At 41.4% G+C, this 24895-nt stretch overlaps 2 protein-coding genes across 3 annotated transcripts; one reads left to right on the forward strand and one right to left on the reverse strand.

Annotated features, from left to right (window-relative positions):
- Positions 1–835: 835 nt before the first annotated feature.
- On the reverse strand, positions 836–15841 carry xylt2 (xylosyltransferase II). Of its 2 annotated transcripts, none has more exons than XM_029509379.1 (11): positions 15709–15841; positions 10976–11504; positions 9764–9933; positions 7931–8133; positions 7269–7349; positions 6396–6612; positions 5827–6003; positions 5449–5705; positions 4584–4779; positions 3907–4240; positions 836–3480 (listed from the first exon to the last, which is right to left on the reverse strand). In XM_029509379.1, the coding sequence occupies exons 1-11, from the start codon at positions 15838–15840 to the stop codon at positions 3161–3163; spliced, it is 2616 nt and encodes an 871-aa protein (XP_029365239.1). In that variant the 5' UTR covers position 15841; the 3' UTR covers positions 836–3160. The 2 variants fall into 2 exon arrangements, with proteins under 2 accessions (XP_029365239.1, XP_029365238.1); XM_029509378.1 differs by having other exon boundaries at positions 836–3483.
- Positions 15842–17708: 1867 nt separating this feature from the next.
- On the forward strand, positions 17709–24184 carry LOC115047257 (uncharacterized). The gene is made up of 5 exons (XM_029508064.1): positions 17709–17859; positions 18348–18457; positions 20783–20875; positions 21147–21317; positions 23021–24184. The coding sequence occupies exons 1-5, from the start codon at positions 17709–17711 to the stop codon at positions 23192–23194; spliced, it is 699 nt and encodes a 232-aa protein (XP_029363924.1). The 3' UTR covers positions 23195–24184.
- The last annotated feature ends 711 nt before the right edge of the window (positions 24185–24895 follow it).

Here is a 24895-nt window from a genome sequence, read left to right on the forward strand (position 1 = left end):
ATTTTCCATTTTTAGGCAGTTCACATCAAGAGTGGTACAAAAGAATTTACCTTATGTGTTTGGTCTTCATTGTAAGGGAAGCTGTTGGATGTGGGCATCTGTCCGTCCTCTGCGTCTGTGTCCACTGCTGTTGACCCATACACACTGTCTGGACAAACGTCCTCCTTCTGCTTGTGTGTCACACAGTTTACGTCCATCTTCATTAATCTACCTGTCAGTGGGTGAGACGTTCTGGATGAATGAACCCCTGCAAATCCAATTATATGTTTGTTTTTGTTCATTTCTTTGTTTCCCCAGCCCATCCATCATCTCCTCCACCGTCCTTTTGTACAGGTTTATAGTCTCAACAAAGATGCGCAATAACATCACGCAGTTAAACACGCACAACGCAGACTAAATATTAATAAGGAATTGTTCCGGATGGGGACAAGGACAGAGATATAGTTTACAGTATTTATGAAACAAAATCATGTCAAGCAGTTTTACAAGGAAGTATTAAAAAGAAAGCGTTCAGCACCCTGGAGAGCGCCTCTCATAAAAATGTCCCAGAATAGTTAGACAAAGTAAATTCATGTTGAGAAAAGAAAGTAACATGACACAAAATGGCTTTTTTTTTTATTTTTTTTTTATTTTCACCAATCAGGATGCCTATCCTAAGAGCTTTTCCAGAGGCATACAGTGACAGGAAGTCCCCTACTTAGAGAAGAACCACACAGCCCAGGATGACTCATGAGCCACCAGACTACTGCTGGTTATCACAGCAGCATGGACGGACAACTCAACGTTACACCCCTCCACCCTACCCTACCCTACCCCACCCCTCCCCCTCTGTATGATAAACAAAAGAAGACAGGAGGTCTGCTTCAAATGACACAGATTACGTCGGAACGGTCAAATACAACACAAGAAGTCAGCAGTTTTTAATAGCTTAAAAGAGCACTGGAGATGAACGGAAAACATACACTTCCTCTCAAAATGTGTAAAAAAATAACATCTGCTACGCTGATTTCTCTGCTCTCTCATCTCAATAAAACTGGGGCTTCACTGAAGCAGCTGTACTGTGCAAGGTAAACAAGGTCACTTGAAAACTCATATGGTGGCCAATTATTATTGAAGAACATTAAAGGTTACATAAAACTTGAAACAAACAAGGGAGTTGAGAGTTCTCTGTAAAGGCATTTATCTGCACATTTCTGGAAGCCATTATTCCATATAAACAATTCATCCTCTCAGCTAAATCAAGGCAGCTTAGATTCTCTTGATCACACGAAAATATAAACATACAGTGTACTGCGTACCTTTTTTTTGGTTGGGTGAACAGCACTTTAAGAAATTAAGTGAGATTAACCAACCAGTGAGGCAGAGAGAGCACACACACAACGTACACGCACACACGCACACACACCTGCAAACACTCTGACAATACTGCATTTCAACCGATACACAGGAGGTATGATTAAAAAATGTCTAACCAGGCTTCCAGTTTGAAAGCCTTGCACTTAAAGAAAAGCTTTGAGACTTTGGGAAATACACTTATTTGTTGTGTTGCCTGTAAACATTGGGAACCTGCAACACCAACTCCATTCAATGGCAATAAAATTCTGCTTCCGAGTATCTCTGAAGCTCACTAATTAAAACGTTTGCTTAATGTCAGCACAAAAGGCGCTGCTCGGAAGTATGTGCCAAATTAGAAAACTGGAAAAAACTGTCATGTTTCTTATTCTGACATGAGAAAATGAAGGGGTTTCAGTGGTGTGGGCGATTTTTTTCAGCAGTGGACACATTTATTTCCCTCAAGTCTTTGTGCGGAGCTCACTGAACATATTGCTGACTGTAGCGTCATATAGACAAATAAGCCTCTCAGGAAGAAAGTGTATTTCTTAAATATCAAACATTTCCTTTAAAATTTCATCCAAAGCCTCTTCACTTTCAACATTTTGTTTTAGTTTTGTAAAATTTGGAGCGAAATAATAAAACTAGATTGCTTTTGGTCTGCAATTAACAGTTAGTTCAATTTTCTTCTTTGATTTGAGATTTGAGTTACATGATGATTAAATAATAGTCAATATATTTCTTTTATTAGTCAGCATTTCATAGTAGCTATAAATTATTTCAGAAGATTTGAGCTTTGCCACATCATTTTTAAGAAAACAATTTCCACTCAAAGTCCTCTTACTTGCTTGTTCTGGAGATTTGGCCGCACCATAAATCTTCATCTGAGTTGAGATTGTTTTGCCAACATTTTCACAGGAATTTCTGCAGTGCAGTTGCTGCAGCTGTCTAGGCACTTCCTTAGACCACAAAACAATACACATCGAAGAAAAATCAACAGTTTCTTCAACAAACTACCACATTGAACAAATACATAAAAAATGATATGTCAGGAAACAAAAATAAAAATAAAATACAACTTGAAAACTGGATATTGAAAAGAACCTCACTCAATCGTTTTCCTCATTTCTTCGCAGGTGACAGTCCAAGTATTTACTGATGTGCCTGTGCATCAGGGAGTCACGGTGCAGGTATCTGTCTCAGAGTGTAATGTAAAAAGATGCGATGTGACCTTATCCATGACTTTTTGACTTCTGCTCCTTAAACTGAAATCAAGTGACGTCTGCACAACACCACAGTCTTACAGTAAAGTGCACTTCTTCTGACTGCTCCGTATGCTTATATAGTAATGCTTCAAAATAAGCACAATAATACGATTTATATATTCCCCTCTACCATGAAATGAAAATAGAAGCGCATGAAGGAGCCTAGTGTTCAGTCTTTGCTCTCTAATTCTTTCAAAGCAGAGAAAACTGTAAACTGTGCAGAGATTTCTTTTCAGACTCCTGGCCAGACTGACCCTGACTGTAAACCTGTGTGCCAGCAAAATAGCACAACATATCTGGCATCACTGGGACCGCAGAGCAAACAATGACACAAGTGTTCCTGCTTACAATTCTCCATGTGCAAATTTTCCATTATTACCACATCACTAACAATGCCTTGACTCCTCAGTGCAGGAAGTTGCCTTGCTGTTGTTTATGTGCCTCTGAGCTCTGAGCCAACCTTGGGGACAATGTCTGGTTCACACAGCTTCTCCTGGAGCTCTCCAGTATAGGTCCAGCTCCCATTCTTTCTGTATACTTTTACAGTCCCCCTTCTCTTGGGGCTACCTGATCCGCCCATCGCTTTTGACTGGACCCAGTTCAGATTTGGGGTCTGGAGAAAGAGAGCTCCAAGAAGTTTTGGAGCAAGGTCCCAGTGCTGGGCAAGATGATGTCTGTATGGCACACAGGTCCCTTGTTACCCAGAAGGTCCTCACGCTGCTGTCCACCCATGCCTCAAGGGCCTCACCCACAAGCTGGGCATTACGCTGGGCCTCCTGCATGGCAGGCTCCTGGGGAGGGAGCTTCAGCATGGAGCTCAACTGCTGGAAACTTTGGTCCAGGTACAGGTTCCCTGGAGGACCTGCATGGAGCCAGCTGTCCTCTTCTGGAGAAATTGAAAAAGAGGTAAGGGACGGGATCTGAAAATGGATGAGTTACCAAAGACTGAAACCCTCAGCTGAACTATTAAAGCATATTAATGTACCAAATCGGAGTAATGCACTTTTATAACCATGAACAAGGCTACAAAGCTGATCCCACATACACTTCTTGCTGTGAACATTCACTACTCACAAACAAATACACTACATTTCACAATTTATAAAAACTATAGAAACTAGATTTTTATTTCCAACATTAAACAATGTCACCAACATGGCAGGAAAGTCAGTTCTAAAGTTCTGAAAGGGAGTCTGACCCATTGTTGGATATGTCATTTTATGAGATTTGTTCAAATAAGAAAAAAACATTGAATATTAAACCATTGAGCTGACATAATGAATATCAAATGTCTTGTGCTATGTCTTACCTTGGCGAAGTGGCTCCTTATCTTTGAAAGTTAGCGGCACAACAAGGAAGCGAACCTCTGCCACCCGCTCCCATTGCTTTAATACCCGTATTACCCAAGTCCCAGGGCGGAGGGGCCGCTGCAGTGGTGGTTTGTACTGGGTATACTCTGCATCCACCTCCACTGTAATGTCATATGATGCTGCCACCACCAGAGCTGGGTCGAGCCACACAATAGTGGCTGTGAGGTTGGGACCGCGAGCCCATTTTTGGACTGCCAGGGGTTCATCCAAAGGCCCAATCACGCCGCCAAAGTTACGGAAGATTCTTTCTTTAGGATCCCACTCTGTACCTATCTGTCAAGGAGACAGAGAAAGGATGTATATTCTGTGCTGAGCTATTTGAGGACATTAATGTAAAATTTATATTTTAGCCATTTCTTTATTAGCCTTACCCCTAATTTTACAATATTTTAAAAAATGATTAAGCTTCAAAGTTTGGTTGGGGTCAGATCAAGCCCTGATAATACCACTCTAATTTTTAAATATCAGGGAAAAAAATCTTTATACACAGCAATTCTCTTGGAGAAATTTCCCCCTTAAAGTTGCAGGATAGAAACTTCAACGACACCATAACAAGCATCTATAAGTCACACACCAATGAACCAAAGAACAATGAGGGAGCAATGAGGCCACTTACTTCCAGATTCTTAAGTCTTTCAAACTCTTTGAGGTTAGTCTCGAGGACAAGTGAGGACTGGGGTACTGCCCACATCTCCAGTGTCTCCCTGACCTTTGACCCCACAACCTGTGCTTCCTGACGCACAAGGTACCCTTGGAAATGGTCATCATAAAAGTACAAGTGTACTGACAGAGGGGAACCAACTGGTTCAAACCTGAGGTGAGGAAATAGATAAATCATGCATTATATAAGTGATTCCCAACCGCTGTGCCGTGGCACATGGGCATGCTGCAGAAGACCACCCAACCTCACCCGATCAGCACTCCAAGGCTTAGAGTACCAATCAGGTGAAACTGGACCATCCTCCACAGCACATCTGATGACCCCTCACGGCACACCGGCTGGGAATCACTGCACTATATTACCAAAAGTATTCCCTCGCCTGCCTTGACGCGTATATGAATGACATCCCATTCTTAATCCATAGGGTTTAATGCGACGTCGGTCCAACCTGTAGCTATCTCATATGGTATGATATGTAAGAGATTTTGGACAGTTGCATGCTCCCAACTTTGTGGGAACAGTTTCAACCCAATAGAACACCTTTGGGATGAGTTAGAGCGGAGACTGAGAGCCCGGCCTTCTCGCCCAACATCAGTTTGCGACCTCATAAGTGCGCTTCTGGAATAATGGTCAAAAATTTCCATAAACACGCACCTAAACCTTGTGGAAAGCCTTCACAGAAAACTTGAAGCTGTTATAGCTGCAAAGGGTGGGCGAATACTTTTGGCAATGTACATAGCACATTTGAGAATTGTACATGTATATGTAATATAGACATACATTTACTATCTCAGATACATTAAAAATACAGACTATCTACCTGCAGGCTTCTAAATTGCTCTGAGTAACTGAAAGATTCTTCAGGCTCAGGCGAAAGAAAGACATGTAAGCAGTGAGAGCCACGTCACTAAGTGAGCCAATGCCATCCATCTGCTCAAACAGGCTCTCCCAATACGCTTTGATGGCAATGGTGCCTGGAGCGTATTGGCCATACAGGTGAGTGTCCAGGATGTCTATGGCCTCCTGGTTTACTGTTGACTCAAATTTACGGGCAAAGAAGGTTGGTCGGGTCAATTGCTATAGATGGGAAAGAGGAAAAAAGTCAAATGAGTGTTTAAGATCAATCTTGTTGTGAAAATAAAGACGAAGGAGTGAACTTCAAGCCCAAAAAGCTGTTTCTGGGTTCTGACTCACAAACCTGTATTCGGATGAGGTCTTGTGGTTTGAAATCATTGGGAGAGCAGCCACACCAGTCAACTATGTGCTTGTATTGACATTTACAGCCAAGTTTACGATTCCAGTTAGTGACTCGCAGGTTATTGTCTACCAAGGTATCGCACATATGGCTGTTCCCCAGCACAGTGTGGAAAAAAGACTGTGGAAATCAGAGGGATGAATCAGATATTGATGCTGCACAGTGCACGAAATCAAACAAAGGGGGTGAAGTTACTGTAAAAACTCAAAGATATGCATAAACCTTCACACTCTAAAATTGCAAAAGCTTATGGCTTTATACCACCAAACAACTGTGGGAAAAACTGCTGCTCTTCCTCTCAGACATAAACCACACTGTCAGATGAACTCAAGTGAACCCTCCCCTTGTCTGGCACCTCTGCAGCACACTGCGCCTGAAAGCCTTAAGTATTACATTTTCTCTGCTGCTTGGCTGTTCTGACTTAGCAGGGAGGACAAGCTTGAAAGTGACTTGTGTATCAAACTGTCTATCTGAACTGCATGAGATAAAGATACCACCTCAGGCTGACTAACCTCAGCAGGGAGCAGAGCATAGGAATAGAACTGCTTCAGTCCTGACACTAGGTCATCCTGGGAGTTGATGACGTACTCCACGAAGCGACGGGTGAGTGCAAACCAATCAGAGCCACCTGAGACCTCCAGGCCTTCTGGGATGTTGCGCTCTCCCAGACGCCACATGTGGTTGTCACACTCGTGGAAGAGACGGTCAAGGCCTTGCTTCTTAATAAACCTTGAACACAGAGAACATTTGAAAATTATGGGTCAAAGACCCAATGTGCAATATTGATCAAAGTAATTACTTAAACAAACCATGCTATGCTTTACTTTTTTTATGTATCGTAATTTCCCGATTATAAAACGCTACTCTTTTCACACACTTTGAAGCCTGTGGCTTAAACAACTATGCTGAAATCACTGAAGAGGTCACAGTGGACCAATGAAATTGTTCGAATTAAACGCACCACACTAAATGCTTCAGATCAGTCATTTATTTTGTGCTTCATGCACACACCCTTATCATGGGTAACACATGAAGCAATGCATATGATGCAGCTGTCAAGTCGATCAAGGTGGCAAAAAGGCAGAATCTTTCTGTGTAACATAGTTCCTGCCATATGCAATTTCCTCCCATAATTCCAACACTTGCGGCTTATAGTGTGGCTTATATATGTACGAAACAGTTTTTCTCTTTTAATTTAGCAGGTGTGGCTTATATTCAGGTGCGCTCTATAGTCCGGAAATTACGGCATTTATTATTGTCGTGCACAAGAAATCCCTTCAAAGGTTTGGATAAAATGTCAGAGAGATCATTTTTAAGCAAGCAAAAACCCAAAAAAGAGATTTTTTTTTTATAGCAGGTTGCAACTATTAAGCAAGCATACTCACCGGGCATTTTCTCTCCCATGTGACTTGAGGAAGTTCTTGTCTTTGTGAAGTGAGAGGAAAGTTACCAGCTCATCATTTGTCCTGCAGGAGGATGTTAAGGTGAGAATTGAGAGGAAGAAAAGTTATGTTTTTTAGAACAGCTTGGACATTAAAGCCTGGATTCAGTGTGTTGCTGATAGTGAGTGACATAAGACTAAATGCTCTGGATAGAATTTGGTCCACACAGGCTTGTCAGTGTGCATCCCAGCAGTCCAAGCTATTGCCACTCAGGACAGTTCAGTAGGACATGCAGCTGCTCTGATGAGGTTTCAGAGCTGCTCCAGAAATCTAACAACAATTGATCAGTAAGAACAAAGACTATGAACTGCCAGCTACAAGAGTACTCCTTTTATCAAGGAAATGCTATGGGTGCTTTTTGAGTATAATGGTGCTGTAAGACACGGCCACAGAAAGAGGCACAAGTGCAATTGCAAACTGTGGGATTATTAAACCATGAATATGAAATATTAAATAATGTATACATTTAAGATTAATGTGTAAAACTTTGAGGCAATACACCTAAGAACATTTGAACAATATGATGATAGTAAGTGCAAATGCAAAGGATGTCAGATTCACCATCATATGTCTCCAATGTTACTGCACATGGCTGAACAACCAACCTAGTAGGGAAGTCTGTGCCACTGAGATTGATGAAAATATCCCATTTCCAGTCCAGAATAGAGAGCAGGTCCTGCATGCTGCGTAGATAGGCCTTCAATAGACTGGCACCACCCCAAATGGTGACCATTCTCCACGGCGTGGCTCGTACATTTGGGTACTGCTTGGCTATCTGCAGGACCTCTCGATGCATGTAGCCAGACCGCTGGAGGATTTCAAAAGCAAAAGGTCAAATACATAAATGTGTTTTGTGTTTAGTTTTGGGACAGTCTGGGGAAAACCTCAGAGCAGGGATTAAACATTAAGAGGGAATAGTTAAAGAAATTGAGGAAGTCAAAGAGCCAAACAGTTTCATGCAGAGACATTAAAAGTGGTGAGATGTGGCTATGAACAAGCATGTGAGTCCATTTTTATGAAGATTGCAGGAAACCACAATGTATAGTTTTAAAAGACTGTCTTTTGATTTCCCATTGCAGCTAAATAAGATTAATTTGCAACGAATTAACAAGCATGTTTACAAATAAGATCAGCTAATAAAGGTTATGAAGCGATAAATGAGCAGCTTAAAAGAAAAAGACCTAATTTCTCTACAAGCAGCAATGCGGGGGCAGAAGAGACCAGCAGGCCAAAGTTGCCAGGGAAACATGATGTCGTTATGTCAGGAGCAAAGTTATGACCACTCAGAAAATTTTATGTCAAATATGAATTTTGATTAGATATTGTTTTGCAACTAATTAAATGACATAAAATACTAAATGCTTTCACAAATAGAAAAGTAAATTAATAAGTTTAATCAGGCTTGGCTTTCAGAACATCTGTGTCAATTTTCCTAAAGACCAGACAGAGGAACTTTGATTTTTTTAGAGCAATGAGTCAACTGCTTATAAGACACCAGAGTCACAGTTAGATTTCTTTTGTATAAAGGCATTTCTGGCATAAGCTCTGAAGATTGACTATGCCAACTTTAATGAAGCCTTGACAAAGTCTGTCTGAGGAGTATCAAAATTACACCTGAATATAAAATTAATTATGGACTAAATTGATATAAGAGGGCATGTAGAACTCTTCTTCATCCATGAAATTCAATCATAAGTAATTTTCAGGGAAATTACTAAGTATGGCTCCAGCTATGATCTGTTGGCGACATGATATTTGGTGAAAAGCATCACAGGACATTTTGATGTTGACATGCGGCCAGGACAAAAGGAGAAAGGTTTAGGTGGAGAGGTGCTGAGAAGCTGATAGACTGATACTAGTACAACCTGGCTTGTTTCACAGCCTCATCTCTCAAAAAGGCTGTTTGGATTGTGTCCATGCTGTGACTAGGCCACTGGCTTCTTATTCATCACTGCCTTCAGCAAGCTTCACCTCTGTTCCCTAGGCAGCCAAACAGGGCCACTCTGCAGGACTGTGTAACCTTTGCAGCTACACAGGTGCACTTACAAGAGGCACCTGTTCCTGAGTTGTCTGTGCTGAACACACGTGAGCTCTCAGTGCCTCAGTGTCACCAGCCATACATTTATATTCTGCCTTCAAGCTACCCATGATGGCAGACTTTTCTTCCACTAAATCCAGTCCCTAAGAATAACCACACTTTACTCTATCCCAGCTAATCCTTTTTACCACACTCAGACCTGGGGGATAAATTTAACCTTCATAATGCAAAAACACCTACCTAGTCGATGCATTTGTGAGCTTGGTGTAGCCAGCACTGAGCAGGTGGCCAAATACATTGTTCAATGTTCAGCCTTAGCATGAATAAATAATACTATATGCCAGTATCAGTGGGGCAACACATTCCTGAGAAAATATAGTAGTAAATTCACTGTAATTACCTTGTCCACATGGATGTAGTAGTAGTGGTCACGGTGGTATATGGCTTTGATGAGTCGCTTGAGCTGCCGTACAGCACGGCCATGGACCATCAGAACAAAAGCCACCCTAACGGGCTTGTCTGCTTTGGAAAGGCTGTTGTCTCCAATGGCCTGAACTGGATTTGACACACCTTGTCAAGGAGATGAAAGAGACAAAAAATTTAGGAGAGCCTGGAGAATTTGAAATAATTGCTTGAAGGCTTGGATATTGAAAGATGCGTTGTTGAGTGGGTAAAAATAGCTCTCAGCGGGTTACATGGCAATGGCTTAATTGTACATGACTAAGAAGGGAGTTAATATTATGTCTTTGGTTCTTACTTTTTAGTTTCCTGCTTACAAGCTTCCTACACACATATGTTGCCAAACGTATTCACTCAAATGCAAAACCAAGCCAGAGGCGTGGGATGAGTGTTCTGCTCCACTGAAAGCACTTCAATGTACCTGTGTACTAAAGATATACACAAGTTCACTTAAAATAAAATGAGAGGCATTTACTATTTGATTTCTTTGACCAACTAATCAAACTTACTGGATCACAGTGGGTGTTGGTTGGTTTCAGTATTTTACTAGAATATATACACGGCACATTCAGAAACTAGTCAGACCACTGAAAATATAATTTTAGAGAAACTCCCAGAAGGACAATCATCACAGAGGGGCAGTTTATTGTAAAACCTCATGAAACACACATCACGTTAGATATGTCAAGAGATTCAGGAATCAAAACAATGCAATCAATTTAAATAATGGTTTATTAAACAATTGATTGCAATGAATTTTGAGGAGCAGGTTTGTGGTAAAAATCCATTATCACCAAAATTGGGATCTTACATTATCCAAGAAACAAGCAGAATGAGTGCTAGCAGCTCGGGTCACAACCTCTGACATGTCTTATGTTCCCCAGAAACTGCTTTATTCTGTCTTTTTAGTACAGGATTCTGTAAAATCACTGACTCTGCTTTGCTTTGATTAGTTGGTGACCTAAAAAAAACATCCAGAATAATATGAATATCTGTTAATGATGAAAAATGCCATTACAGTAAACTAATATACAGTACAGGAAACTTAAAACCAACAGTAAGCTGTAGCAGTCTATAAATTGCTGCACCGAAGTAAACATTTCATACCAAGAATTGTGTTGATGTACTGATGAAAATTTTGAATGGTTCTCACCAAGTTGAGGGCAGAACTGAGGAAGTGCATCTGGCATGAGCTGACCAGCCTGATGCTGGCACACAATGTTGGCGATCTCCTGTCGGCACTGCTGTGATCCGGCACGATGGAGGGCAGACAGAGCATCCTTGCCTACTATATCACATTTAGGCACAAAGTCACTGCTGGGGGCTTGGTGAGCGCCGTCCACACTGCCTGGCTCCCCTGGTATGGCAGCAGCAGGTAGCCTAGCCGCCCCATCTGTGCCTCCCCGCGTGTCGCTCAAGTTGCGGCTGCTGGACAAGTCATGGGAGACAACACTGTCTTCCCCCCGATGATGGGGAGACTTCAGCCTAATGCTGGGCTTTCCTCCTCGCCGGCTTGTTCCTCTCCTCAGTGCACTGGCTGCTGTGCCTCCTGTCCGCTCTAGCCCGGTGGTCCATCTGCCCCTGTTCTTCCCAGACAAAGAGTTTTGTTTTTCCCAAAGTGTTGTGTACCTCTTATGGTCCTGGCTATTTTGGTCTGGCAGCTTAGACCGTCGTGTTTTTCTCTGGGAAGAGAGCAGAGAAGAAGAAATCAGGGCAGAGACAGAGAGACCGGATAAGGAATAAAAATATGATTTAAATGCAGTTCTGTTGCCTGTTACTCCTTAAGAGCATTTTGGACAAAAATTACTGAGAAGAGGCATTGATTCACAATGCAGGAATGGCATAAGGTAAACAAAGACAACAAAGGCAACAGCAGAGAAAGCCCAGTGGGAAGGATTTGTTTATTTGGTGGGTTTTTTTCCCCCCCATTTCTCTGATGTTGGTTATTTTTAGCTGAGCCTCTGCCTTTTTGTGGAGCTAATCTGCAAAAAGAACCATTCTGGATATTCACACACTCACACACTCGTGTGGCACAATGAGCCCAGTGATTCACAATAGAAACCTCAACAAACCTCTTACTTATTTTGGCAAAAAGTACAAGAAAAAGTGCCCGTTTTCACTGTGAGTTTATGCATGTGAGCACTGAAAATACACTGAGACATCTCAGAGGGACATACAGTGTGGGAAGACAGACAGTTTCTAGTAATTTTATATATTTTTTCTCCTCTTTTTGACATGTGGAAGGATGGAAAACACACAACTTTGTGTTGGCTCAAGACTAAATTTAATTGCACAAAGAGTATAAATTCACTCCACCCATGTATTAGAATGTCATAAATGAATGCCATAATGAGTTTGTGTGATATTTCTATGATGGTATCATACTCTGAGATGTCACTGAGTCCATCAAACATCAAGATTGGATCCTCTAAAGTCTGCTATGTATTAAATAACTAAAGTATCTCATTATTGGAATATTTGGCTGTAACATCCCTAGTAGAGCTGTTAGGTCCAGAGAATATCTGTCAGACAGTTGTGATTCAGTGAATAAAGAAATGTTGCAAGGAAACGCCCAACGCCAAGAGATTGGGCATGGGGATTTGGGGGTCACCCAGTACAGAGTCAATGGAGGAAACACCACAATCACACAATCATCAATACAATCTTAGTCACAACTATGATGTCCCATGTACAAACCTTAGTTTAAAACCAATAGCATAGAGAGAACTGCCCTGACTGGAACACAAATCACACCTCTGAAAATGGAGGGCACTTGGGCCATCTTTAAAATCTTCAAACCAAATGTCATCACTCTGGCACAGTAGATTACTAAATCTCAAATAAAGCCCTTCAGAACATACACTTGGAGAGGAGAATGAAGAGAGAACAGTGAGTGGGCTGAGAGCTCTCTGCTACTGTGAGATGACATGGCTGTATGCAGGCTAGCTCGCCTCAAGCTGCTGGCACAGTTACAATCTAAAGACGGTGGGAACAGAGGAGGGACTGGAGTTGCGTGGTCAAAACAAGGAGCCAGATAACACACTGCCAATGAACCAGCTGCCAACCAATACAGCACAGTCAGCTACTGACTGCCAAGTGCACCCTCAGCCCAGTTACATACCACTCATTGAAGTGAAATTTTTCATCAGGGAGTTAACATAGACTTGAGCAACCTGGTTATTGTCAGCTTTATGCAAAAACCTCAAGTCCAAAGATCACATGGACAAAAAAATCTGGATGCCTTCAATCAGGGTAAAGGATTACAAGACACCTCATACACCAAACTACATATGTGCTGCAGAAACCCGAATTCTCCACTATGTAGTGTAATCTAAACTGAGTTTTATATGTTCACCACAGGTACAAAATGTGATATAATATATCTGGTTTTAGAGTGGAATGCTGCGTGCAAATTACTTTTCATATTTCTGACTTAATGTGATTTTTACCAAGAAATACATTTTGAGGTTCATGTAACGTCCATCTTGCTTCTGTTCTGAGATTTGGCTCCAATGCAAGTTGTAGCAACAGTTTCACACATTCTCAACAGTAGCTCATTTTCTCTCTGGTGGCAGCTCATAGCTGCAAAATTATTATAAACACTTCTGTTGGAAGAACATGTCATCTAAGCTTATTTCATCTAATAATTATAAAGAGGCTACTTGATTTAAACTGCTTTAGTAAATGTTTCCTAACAGAAGACAAGCGTGAAGATGGGGCTAACATTTTTCCTTATCATCCCTTTTTCACAGTTTTTAATTAGCACCATCGTGTCAAAAATGTATTGATTCAAAGGCAAAGTAGGCTGCCTCTTTACTTTCCAATTAAAGTTGAGTGAAACCATATCAGTGTCACCATCTGCTGAAGCTGGAAGCAGTAGCAAGCTCTGTAGGAGAGTGTGGCCAAACAGGGGAAGACACAAGGATGATGATGATGTCTTCTTCTGTCATTGTGGTCCTTCCACTCCTCCATTCCAGGGCTATATCATAGCACATGTGGATGTTAACACATGGACAGCAAGCCTCTGATAAGACCAGTTCAGAATTCATGTGAAAGGCAAAGAGTGTGGAGGAATTCAACCAGGCTCTCTCATGTTGCCCACATTGTCAAAGTCTGAAATTTTGATCTGGAACTGTTAATCTTAGTGTGCCTTTATTTACATTGATTTTGTATGGTATGCTGCCATGTCCATAAAGAACCAGTGTCACATTTGCTTGGCAAATACCTAAATTACATTATTAATACAGCAAATCTTCTGAACAGTTTATCAGTTTGATTCTTGTTCAACAATAGCTCTATATCCAGGGTGATTATATATCCTGTCCCTGATAGCTATAAAGGCATTTATCTGAGGTTCTGGAAACAGATCTTTAATATAGCTGTGTTGAGCTTTCTAAACATGTGCACTTCTAATCCTTTACAGTGAGCTACAGGTAACCACAAACCCCTAAAGACATTTTTCTTTATCTTTGCTGAAGCATGTTTAAGCCTGCATCTGATGAAGTAGTACAAAGCCTTGCAAAGAGGCTTACAAAGCAAACAAGTGATAGTTAAACTTAAGTTAAAATTAACGGTCTCATACAACATATCCTGTTTTGTTACATTGTGCAAATAGGTGTGTTTACAGGAAATGGACTGCTTCATATGAGCTGGTGTAATTCATAATAAAAATGTGACAAAGGGCCGGGGACATCACGGTTTAGATGCAAGGTCACTGAAACAGCTTAAACTGAAACAAATCAGTTTGCTTTTCAACAGAGTTGAACACCAACTACAAAAATCAAGACTTACTTTCCTTCCTCTGAGGAAACGGCCGAATTTGTGCACACCAAAGACAGCGTCACTTCTGCTGCCTGCTTCCTGCCAACCAGACAATCTACCAGTGTTGGAAGGAATATCATACACACTGCACACTTGTCGCATCATGACAGAGAGGCAGCTTGCTGCCCATTTCAGGTTTTTGCTTGCATTCCTGAGGCTTTATCAGTGCTGGTGCAGCAAAAAAAGAAAAAAGCACATGCACAGCAGTCCTCCACAAGTCACATCTGTTCACAACTCACCTTACCTTATTAAGAGGGAACACACACTGCCTAAGGTAGTGCTATCCAGGTGTGCCAGACAGACTGAGCGATATGAATCCCACAGAGGATTCCAGTAATGTTAAATAAATTAGCACAGTTGTATGTAGAAAAGGCAACAGTTTTTTAACTTTAGCATCTATCTCAGAGAAAGGCTTTGTGAAGGTCACATAAACAGAACAGAGTGAAAGACCACAGTGGGATAGAAATAAGCAGAGTATAAATTCAGACAAGCAGGGCAGACACTGGACCTCCGGGGAAAGCAGTGTGAGGCAGCTCAGCTCAGACTGATGAACTGCTGTTCTCAATGAATCATGACTAAGTCTCGCTCAAAGTTGCCATCACCTCACAGACATTTCCCTCCTATTTGCTGTGTTGTCAGGGTTTGTCTGATCCTTCTGTCTGATGTTCATTTTCTTCACACCACAGTGATTTCAGTGAAGGGGACGCAGTCAGACCACAACTCCTTTTTAAGCCAACTACCGCATAACAGGACCAGCTGAGTTAATGGGACCTCGCACTGTTACTGACACCGTGGTCAGAGGCAGGCAGGCAGACAGTTAGACAGACAGACAGGCAGACAGGCAGGCAGGCAGACAGGCAGGCAGGCAGGCAGGCAGGCAGGACTGGATTGAACTGAAATGCTTCAGAGCATTGTTGCCCCCTCCGCCCCCCAGCCCAAGCTGCTAACTTAGCTAGCATCCGCTAGCGTTACTTTATCACAACACACGGCGAGCTAAGCTAAGCGCTAATGGAAGCCCAGTCACTGTCTGGGGACAGAAAAATAAGCTCGGGGATGGTTTCTCACCTCTCCCTCGCCCTCTTCCAGACTTCTCAGACTCCATATTACCAGTCCTTGGATCAGGAGGATGGTCAATGCGGCGGCAATCGCTAGTTGATACCGTCGGAGGAGCTTCTGTACTCGAGCGCTGGCCACCATCTTTCCGACTCCGGTCGAATCTGAGCGCGGCCGCGGCGCATTCTGAGCTGCGCGTGCACGCGGCGTTCCTTCTCATCCTCAGGTTGCTGAAAGTTTTTCTCCTAAAGTTATAGATGATGCGATGTTTATTTAGGCCTTTACATTCGGTTATTTATATATTTTAGTTGAGTATGTTTGTCTTGGTCTCCATGGCAACCTTCTCGCATGCAGGATTAGGTAGGGGCGGTACAAGTCAACAACACGATGTCAGGATCAGCTTCGCACTGGGCACTGGGAGCCCAGACTCCATTCATCTGCACTGTACCTGGCAGTATTTTCTCTCACCCGGTGCTCTGGCTGAAAGAGTGGGTATTGGAATGAATATAATTCTTGGTTACAGCCTTATAATTTGTTATATAATGGATCAACGCCACCTTGTCCTATGGATTGTTACTGTATTACTCTGTTCTGTCATTTCACCCTTGTACAAGTTTTGCACTCCGTTTTACCAACAACTTCCTCCTTGTCAAAACGACTGAACAATAAACACTAGACACTACAGATACTTTAAACCTAATACAGTTTCGTATTTATTAACACGATCTCAGTGTCAGTGTTTAGATGTCTTTGGAACACGGCTGAAATAAATAAAGGCTCACTTTAATAAAAGAAGAAAATGTGTCTTGTTAAATCAGACTTAAAATATGAGCCTTGCACCTCTAACCACGTAGGAATTTCCGAGCTTCAGTGTCATATGATCCTCATACGCATCTGTGCAGCACATAGATCCATCCCACCCGGTTCTCAACATTAAAATGGCATGATGCAAATAGTGGCTCGTTCATTTAACTATAGACAGAGTCCATGTCAGCAGATCAGAAGATTTTTGGATCCTTATATTATTTTCTATTGTAAATTTCACATTTTACGTTCTATAGTTTACATCAAGGTCAAGCACCACCAAAAACTAAATAAACGTGAGAGTAGTTTCTTCGCATTTCTAAGGATAATAATATTGTTTCGTGAGATATATGAAATAACCACGCCAAAAAATTATGTGTAGGCTACATCCTACTTTAAGTAGACACGTTATTTTTAAAACCACATTTCCCATCCACATTGTATTATTACCACTGTCTTCATGCTGCCTATGGTCATATTAGATCAATTAGATCTACAGAGCTTGAGATTTAACCAAAAATCGCTCACCAATAGGACTTTGGACTGGCTGAATGAAGTAAAAAAAGGAAGACATGTTTTACATAGTTCCCATCCATGAATACTAATGCTACATTTTGGCTCTTTGTCTGTATAGAAATCATCCCAGGACGGGATCCCCACGGTCTCTGGGGCAACGGAGCTCCAGCTCAGGCATCCGGGGTGTTAACCTACTGCGATGTAGTGAATTAGACTAGTTGTTGAAGCAGTTGTCCACTTCCTTAACAAAACTGGACAGTTAATCTTGGCATAAAAAGAGACAGAGTAGATCTTAAAATTACGCATGGCTATTAAGCCAGTAATGAAGGAGAAATCTTTTCTGGATCTGGATTTTTGTGCGCGTGAGTGTATCAGGGAGAATCTAAAATGATAATTTGGAAAAAAAATCCCGATGAATAATTAGTGTGCTGACTCAGTAGTGACTGCTGCTCCATGCCAGTGCAAATCCACAAGGCGCACACTGCTGCCGTCCAGCGCGCAGCCAGAGCGACGTCACGCGGTTTGGAGAGGTGGGCTCACACCGACCAGGAGGAGAGAGCTGGGGATCCGACTCCCAGAGCGCATGTGGACCGTCACCCTCATCCGACCGGGAGTGAGGACGCAATGACGAGGTGCGACAGCAGAGCCGCTTTCCGTTTCTTGTCTGTGATTTCGAAATAGAGATACAGAGAATGAGAGCCTTTGTTTGGAGGCTGATGAGTTCAGGAGGATTTCTGAAGGGATCATTAACAGTTTACACCGAAGACATGTCCACAACTGCAAGTCCAACTCTTCCCTCCTCACAGCTGACATCGGATCAACTCACCATGGTTGCTGCGTCCTGTAAGTAAACCTTTAAACTGCCTCATATATCTAAAAAAATATGAATTTACAAACCTCCCTCTTTAAACATGCCTGTCTGTGTTTAACCATTTTAAGGTTACTTTCTCCCTGTCTGGTATTTTTAATCATCTAAAAAGAGCTCATTACAGCAGGGTGATATGGAAACAAGTCGATTTTTGCTATGATTTCCTCATGTGGAAACAGAGAAAAACTTCATGGATTTTCATAAAACAGTCACGTGGAATGTGGCAGTGAATATTGTCAGCGTTAATCTATCACCTCTGAGTTTTTTATGCTGTCATTCCTCTTGACAGACAGGTAGAGCACAGGAGGGAAATTACACTTTAAAGTGATCAATGTGTAGAGACTGTCACTCAAAGCTGGGTTAATAGCGTTGTCATTACCACAAACTTTACCAAAGATCTAACTTGTGAAGAGCTGTGTGGTGAGCTGTGACTAACATGTCCTTCTTTCCTGCTTTTGAACAGTTTCCTCTCTGGTCTTCTTTGTTGTTATTGTGGTGCTGCTGTCCATTATTTATCGCAAGGATCCACAGTGCTGCAAACTCCGCTCCTATCAGGGGCCTCATGCAGATATGGTAAGAGGAAAACAAAGAAGAAGAAAGTGCCATTTCTGTTCTTAAAGTGGCCTGCATGTTCAGTTTAGATCATGATCCAGCAAGTTTGTTGGGATGCCATTGACACAGCGGACCAGGACTCCCAAGACACCATGTCCACCTATAGTATAGCCACATTAAGAAGTGTCAGATTCAATTTGCATGGCTGAGGGGAAAGGGACTAAAATAGACTTGATCTGATCATTGTCAGGCAATGAATTTGCCTCAGCTGAACTAGCTGCTCTCTACAAATAACTCAGAGAGCCACAGTGGCTCCAATGGAATTGGACAGAATTAGCACATACCACACATATTGATTCTAGTTTGGAAACAATTAAATGAAATCACTACAAAGCAAATTTTGCCTCTAACATTGACAACACAGGTAAACTCAAGCAAACCTGATATTTTACCTTTTTGCTGGAATGTGAGACATTTTGAGTAATTCTTGTGTCCAACTTCTTCAAGATGGCACAGACCCAACAGCACCTACAGTGTCTGATGGATGTGTAAAGTTGGAGGAGATGGCGCAGGATGAGGTGACAATGAAATGTAAACACTCCACAGAGGTGACTTTTCATTGGTCGCCCATTCTCTCAGCTTCCTTTTCCTGACTTGTTACTCGTCTCCGTAAGTCCTTGGGGTGAGCTCTCAGTGTTATCTTCAGTTTGCAGAGACACCCCTCCACCACCACCCTCCTTTAACAGACAGGAAATTCTCCTCAGTTCTGGTTTTAATGGAGACGATCTGTTATCCCATTTAAGGAACTAACAGAGCGTTTTACCAGTACAAACTGTCCATGTTGAATTTTAGTAACAGTTATATCCATGCACGGTGTGGCTGATAAGACAGCACTGACTGCTTTACCTTACTGTCAGGTCAGCACAATGAGACACACCAAGACACAGGTAGGTAGTGCAGAGGGGCATTCTGCAGCTGTGTTGTAGTTTATGGGTTTATTGTCATTTGCTGTCCGATATTGCTATCCCCTCAACATGTATCATTTATTATATATTTGTGAAGCTTGTGATAAAAAATATATATTTTTGGCTATTTTTGTCAAGAGGAAAAGTGATGGTTAGTTACTCCATGAAGGAAACACACACAAACACTGTTTCTTTGTGTTCCTGTGGGACATTTCATGTCCTCAACTTCATAGTCACATACCTCTCCCTGCTTCAGTTTGCACCATGAATAGTGGACAGACCCCACTGTGGGTGTTGGGGACACAAGCGGGACAATGGATCTCCTTTAGGTTGGAGTGTTGAGAAAGGCACACTGCCTCTGGGATCCTCCCCCGACGATTTTACACGGTTGTGCTTTTTCACACTTACTGAATCAATGGCAGGAGACAAAAGGACAACTTCTTTTTTTTTTCTGCCGCTTTTTCCAGAGGATTTTTTTTTTTTTTTTGCTTCTTAAAAGTACAAACCAGTGAGAAAAAGTGACCTTTGACATCACCTTTTTGGTGTGGTCTCGCCCTCTCTGAAATGATGTGAGGGTTATGGCAAAGGTCATTAGAGTGCGTCACTCTAAATGGGAGTGATGTAATTGCTTAAAGTGGCCTGGGAAAATGATAAATGTTATATTTTATTCCTCTTCTGTTTAAGTGCTCAACTCCTGTTTCCTTAAATTAGGAGGGAATTGTGTTAACATCACAAGCAGCAAATGTTTTCCTAGCACCTCTCATCCTCATGCTGGATTTAAATCTCAGTCAAGCAACAAATTGACTTTGTTGTAATGCCAACCCAAATGACAGACAAAGCCATAATGTGTATTGGAGTGTGCTCGTTAAGAGGTACCTGCTGCAGCCTCAGGGGGAATAGAGAGACACTGAAAAGACCACACGGCGTGGTTTGTTGCCTAGGGACCCAGATGACACAGTGGGACATCACATTGTTCCCAACACAAAAGAGACTCATTTAGACCTAAGGCAATTACCTAGTTTTCCTGGCGGCCCTTTTTCAGGATTCCTGCACCTCATACAGTGAGACATTGACAGGTCTTGTTTTAGAGGGGGTGGGACTGGGAGGAGGCACGGAAATCAGAGGGTGGTCGCCTTATTGATTAGATAATTTATGGTATTGCTCAAACAGACAGAGTCTACAGTGGTTAAACAAGGCATGAAAATTAGTCAATTGGACTGAAATTAGAAGACTTTTGACTAATTGCAGACAGAACATGGGGGACGTGCCGTGTAGGTAACGCAGTTAAAATATAAACTGTTAAATGCTTTAGACTGAAACAGGTTCATTTATAACCTAAGTACACAAACACATGTTTCAGTTATTGCTACTTGTTTTACAGGATGCGCCTCCTCAGTATCATAGCAGCAGACAAACACTGGTGGGATCTTCTTGTTTGGAGCAGACACAGGTCGTGGATGACAACAACACCCAGGTGAGAGAGCAGATAACAATGGATAATGGGGTACTTTCACTTCAGATTATTATATATCCTACCATACAAACCACAATGGATAGATTGTAAAGTGCCCGCCTTTGAAGTGAAATGTTTCAATGACTGCAGCTCACTGGCCTTTGTGTGTAAAATGGGTGTCAGTGATGGGGTGTATTTTTGGCCATTATCCAAAAATCCTCAATATATGAAAGTATGTTTTCTGTGCCTCACGAGTGCCCCACTGAGCTTTGACCTGTGTGTGTCTCAGCAGGCAGGTCAGCTGTTCTTCATCGGCCTGCCCTCCAGCTACAGCCTTCCTACACTGGAAGCCCCCCTGCCAAGGCTGCCCTCCTACGAGAGCGTTCGAAAGAAGGACCGCCAGCGACAGATCCACATGATGATTGCAGACCGCTTTGGCCTCAATGGGCCCATTGTAACTGAGGTGGGGTATATTAGGAATTAGGACTGCCACAGCAATTGATACAGTCACAAAGGCTGTCAGGTGCTGTTGTTAAGCATGGGAATAGGGAAGACACTTTACTCCCATCATATTCTTAGAGAATAAAGCTCATGTAAACTCTGGATATTATGCGAACCTCTCTAGTGTAATTCCACTATCAATACACATGGTGAGAAGCAAGCTTTTTCTATTATGACCATGCTGTCACACACTATTGTAACAAGAGCATGGCCAAAGATTAGACTGCTTTCAGAAAGCAGTAAACAGGATGGCCAATTGGCTCATCTGATGCTCACCACTGAATTGTGCTGGTTGCTGCATTTCAGGGTTTTACCGTGTTGATCTTTCGCTGAACCTTTGACTCATACAACGCTTGAGCAAACTAGGTAATGAGAAAAAGGCACATCAAACATAATTAGAGCCTGTATCGTAAGTGCAAACAGTGCCCAAGAAGGCTGCTTTGTGATCCTGTCTTCTATAGTTTTTTCTTCTTTGACCTCCCCACCTTTGCCTTAATTAAACAGTCCCCCAGCATGACTGTTCATTTCTCTGTCACACACAGACACAAACAGAAAGCACATTCACACACACAGTACTTTCCAGTCAAATCATCAGTAGTCACCAAAAGCCCCCACCCCACCTCCCCTAGACTCTGCTAGCAGAGTTTAAATCATGGCCCCTTAATTTACCCCAGTCTGTCTGTTGGCCCGAGGTGACATAGTAGTAAAACTTTTTGTGGCCTGGCGTGTGTTTAGTGCGTGTATCAAACGGAAGGCAGGTTTGTAGGGTTGCTCCTATTGCCTGAGGGTTCTGAAGCAATTAAAAGATAAGAGGACTTAGCCAGGGAATTTGGATCTGCTAGATGTGATCAGAAAGATAATGCATTTGAGAAATTCATGTACAGGGGGGCCGACAAGATAAATTGGCAATGTAAATACAAACGTGCTCCACTTGTTTTTGGCAGTAGACATCTAGTGGTATATAGGAAAGGTCATCATCTATATTATTTCTATAATATGTGAACACTCTTCAAGAGTAACCTAGTGTTCAAAATGACACGAAAGCAAATCAATTGATTAGTTGAAATTGAAATTGAAAAGTTTTATATACCAAAAGAACTTTGTGTCAGGATGTTTATTTCTGCTAAAGTTAGTCATTTGAACATGGGTGTTGATGGTGATGCACTCATTCTTTTGAAATCAAATTGAAATCAGCATCTAGCAACATTAATGATTATAATTGACACATTAACTAAGTGCCAATCAACACTGAAAACTTGCAAGATTGTTAAATTGGTTCCTCATAGTGATGAACATACACAACATTTAGAAAACAATCACCTTTACTAAAGTTGATTTTGAGTTTCAGCTTATTGATTTCCTGCCCAATAAGGAGCTCTCACTAACAACAACAAATACTGAAGTGAAGAGAACAGCTGGTAAATAAACCAGACCATTTAGTGGATAAAGAGACAGATATTTCTAGAACAGAAAGTGAATATTCGAGTTACACTTCAACTTAGCAGGTGATGAGAAATTCATCACAAACACTAAAATTTGGTGTTAATTTTCCATTAGGTTCATCATAATAAGCATCATTTTTCACATGCAACTTAATCATCTAAGCTGCAAGCTGGCACAAAACTTTGTTTCAAAACTGTGTTGTTGTTTCCACTTTTCCTGCAGCCACCACCATCATATGAAGAAAGTATCCGCCAGTCTTTGGAGGTGCCGAACAACATCTTCCCATCTAGTATGGACAGCTCTCATCCTCAGAATGAATTCCCATATCCTGACACTCAGACTGACACACCTCACCCAGTCAACACGGACACTAACAGTCCTATTCTGCCTGTCTGATTCAAGTTGTGAAGCTACCTGATGAATGTGAAAGAAACCTCATGGCTTTCATGTGGATGAATTTACCAAATGGAGACAAAGGCTGGAGACATGATCATAGTGAGAGCCTACCCACATTTATACAAACTGATTCAGATACCTCAAAACTGTCTTTATGTTTAGACACAGCTACTGTTGGGTTATGAGCAGAAAAGCAACCACAGGGGAGCTGGCACCCTTCAGGAAAATACACATCGCTGGAACATTTATTTATTCATCTTCAACTGCTTATCTGTTTACAGGTCGCGGTCACTGGAACATATTACACTTAAAACCACTGGATGTGATGTTTTCTTTATATTTGCTGAGGTGGCTGGTACATCTTGATCAGGACAGAGGATGAAGAGATTTGAGGACTAGAGGACTGAGGCATACAAAAAAAGAGAATCTCCATTTACTTTGCCAAGTGTATGCTGTTTTCTGTCCACAGTTATTCTGCTGTTTCTCAGCCATGAAACTCACTGTCTAATTTTGACATCTGTATGATGAGCGACGCTGTGTGAAACTACTCCAACATGTGGCTAAGCCTGTGTGGGGGAAAACTGAAATAGGTGCCTTTTGTGAAGTTAGAATAAGCCAACTTACGGTTTCACCAAAAATGTTCCCTTTCTTTTTACTTTATCCCACTTCTTTTTTTCTTCTGAGTCAGACAGTACTCTGTGATTGCTTTCTTTTTTATGAGATACTTTTATTATTATTGTTATTATTATTATTATTTTATGTGTTGGGCTTGAGGTTTTGCTTGTTCTGTTCTCCAAAAAGTTTAAACTCCTCAGCAGTGAATGTGAAACGAAAACAATGGAGAACTTCTAAGTTCCTTGTAAAGAGCTGCTTGTTTGTCTTGATTCAACAAAGATGTTATGCAGCTTATGTACACATGCAGATAATTTGTCCTGCACATTGTCTTCTACTGTATTTATTAAAGAAAAACAAGTGACACCTCATTATTTCCCAGTGAAAGCAGATGTAATAAAATCTTTTATGTTTTTTCCAATTGACTGTTATTATTCAACAATAGATTATTGTTGATGATTTTTTTTAAGCAAAGCCTACTCAGACTCACCAGCTAACAAAGGTCAGCTTCACTATTTATAGTGTCTTGACATCTGGTGGCCAGTTAAAGAAGTGTTGTGATATTTCCATATGTCTATTTATAGATGTACATGCTTGTTCATAAATGTTTTCACCTGTTTTTTTTTTACAATTTCACACACTATGGTATTGTGAAACTTCTGACAATTTCATTCCAATTGAACTAACTCTAAAAGATAGATTAAAATAACTACTCCTAAAAACATAGGTATATACCCTGTAGAGTATTCTTGTGATGGAAACGGGTGGATGGAAACCAAACCGCTACTATTTGTGAATCACAGGAGTTTTCAAAACAAAACACTACCTATTTTATTTTATTTTATAATCTTTGGCACCATTAATATACAATATTTTATAGACAGGTGGTAATGGCATGGCACCGATAACATCCTGGAATTCACAATATTGTAAAAATCACGAGTTTATCTCCTTAAGACATATATTTTATATTTTTACTTTAAATACTATTTTGTTTGGGTTAGGGTAAGGGTTATTAAAATACACAGCATGAAATAGTATTTTCTGGTAACTGCTTTTGAAAAAGCTATAACAATTAGTCATGCAGAA

Source organism: Echeneis naucrates, chromosome 8 (assembly GCF_900963305.1).
Source record: "Echeneis naucrates chromosome 8, fEcheNa1.1, whole genome shotgun sequence".
Classification (NCBI taxonomy): Eukaryota; Metazoa; Chordata; class Actinopteri; order Carangiformes; family Echeneidae; genus Echeneis; species Echeneis naucrates.

Coding starts and splice junctions, on each gene's coding strand:
- LOC115047257 (XM_029508064.1), top strand. CDS start 17,709: ATGAGAGCCTTTGTTTGGAGGCTGATGAGTTCAGGAGGATTTCTGAAG. Junction 17,860..18,347: donor CACCATGGTTGCTGCGTCCT/GTAAGTAAACCT, acceptor GCTTTTGAACAG/TTTCCTCTCTGGTCTTCTTT. Junction 21,318..23,020: donor ATGGGCCCATTGTAACTGAG/GTGGGGTATATT, acceptor CTTTTCCTGCAG/CCACCACCATCATATGAAGA.
- xylt2 (XM_029509378.1), bottom strand. CDS start 15,840: ATGGTGGCCAGCGCTCGAGTACAGAAGCTCCTCCGACGGTATCAACTA. Junction 4,780..5,448: donor AGCAATTTAGAAGCCTGCAG/GTAGATAGTCTG, acceptor TCCTCACCTCAG/GTTTGAACCAGTTGGTTCCC. Junction 3,484..3,906: donor TAAGGAGCCACTTCGCCAAG/GTAAGACATAGC, acceptor CAATTTCTCCAG/AAGAGGACAGCTGGCTCCAT.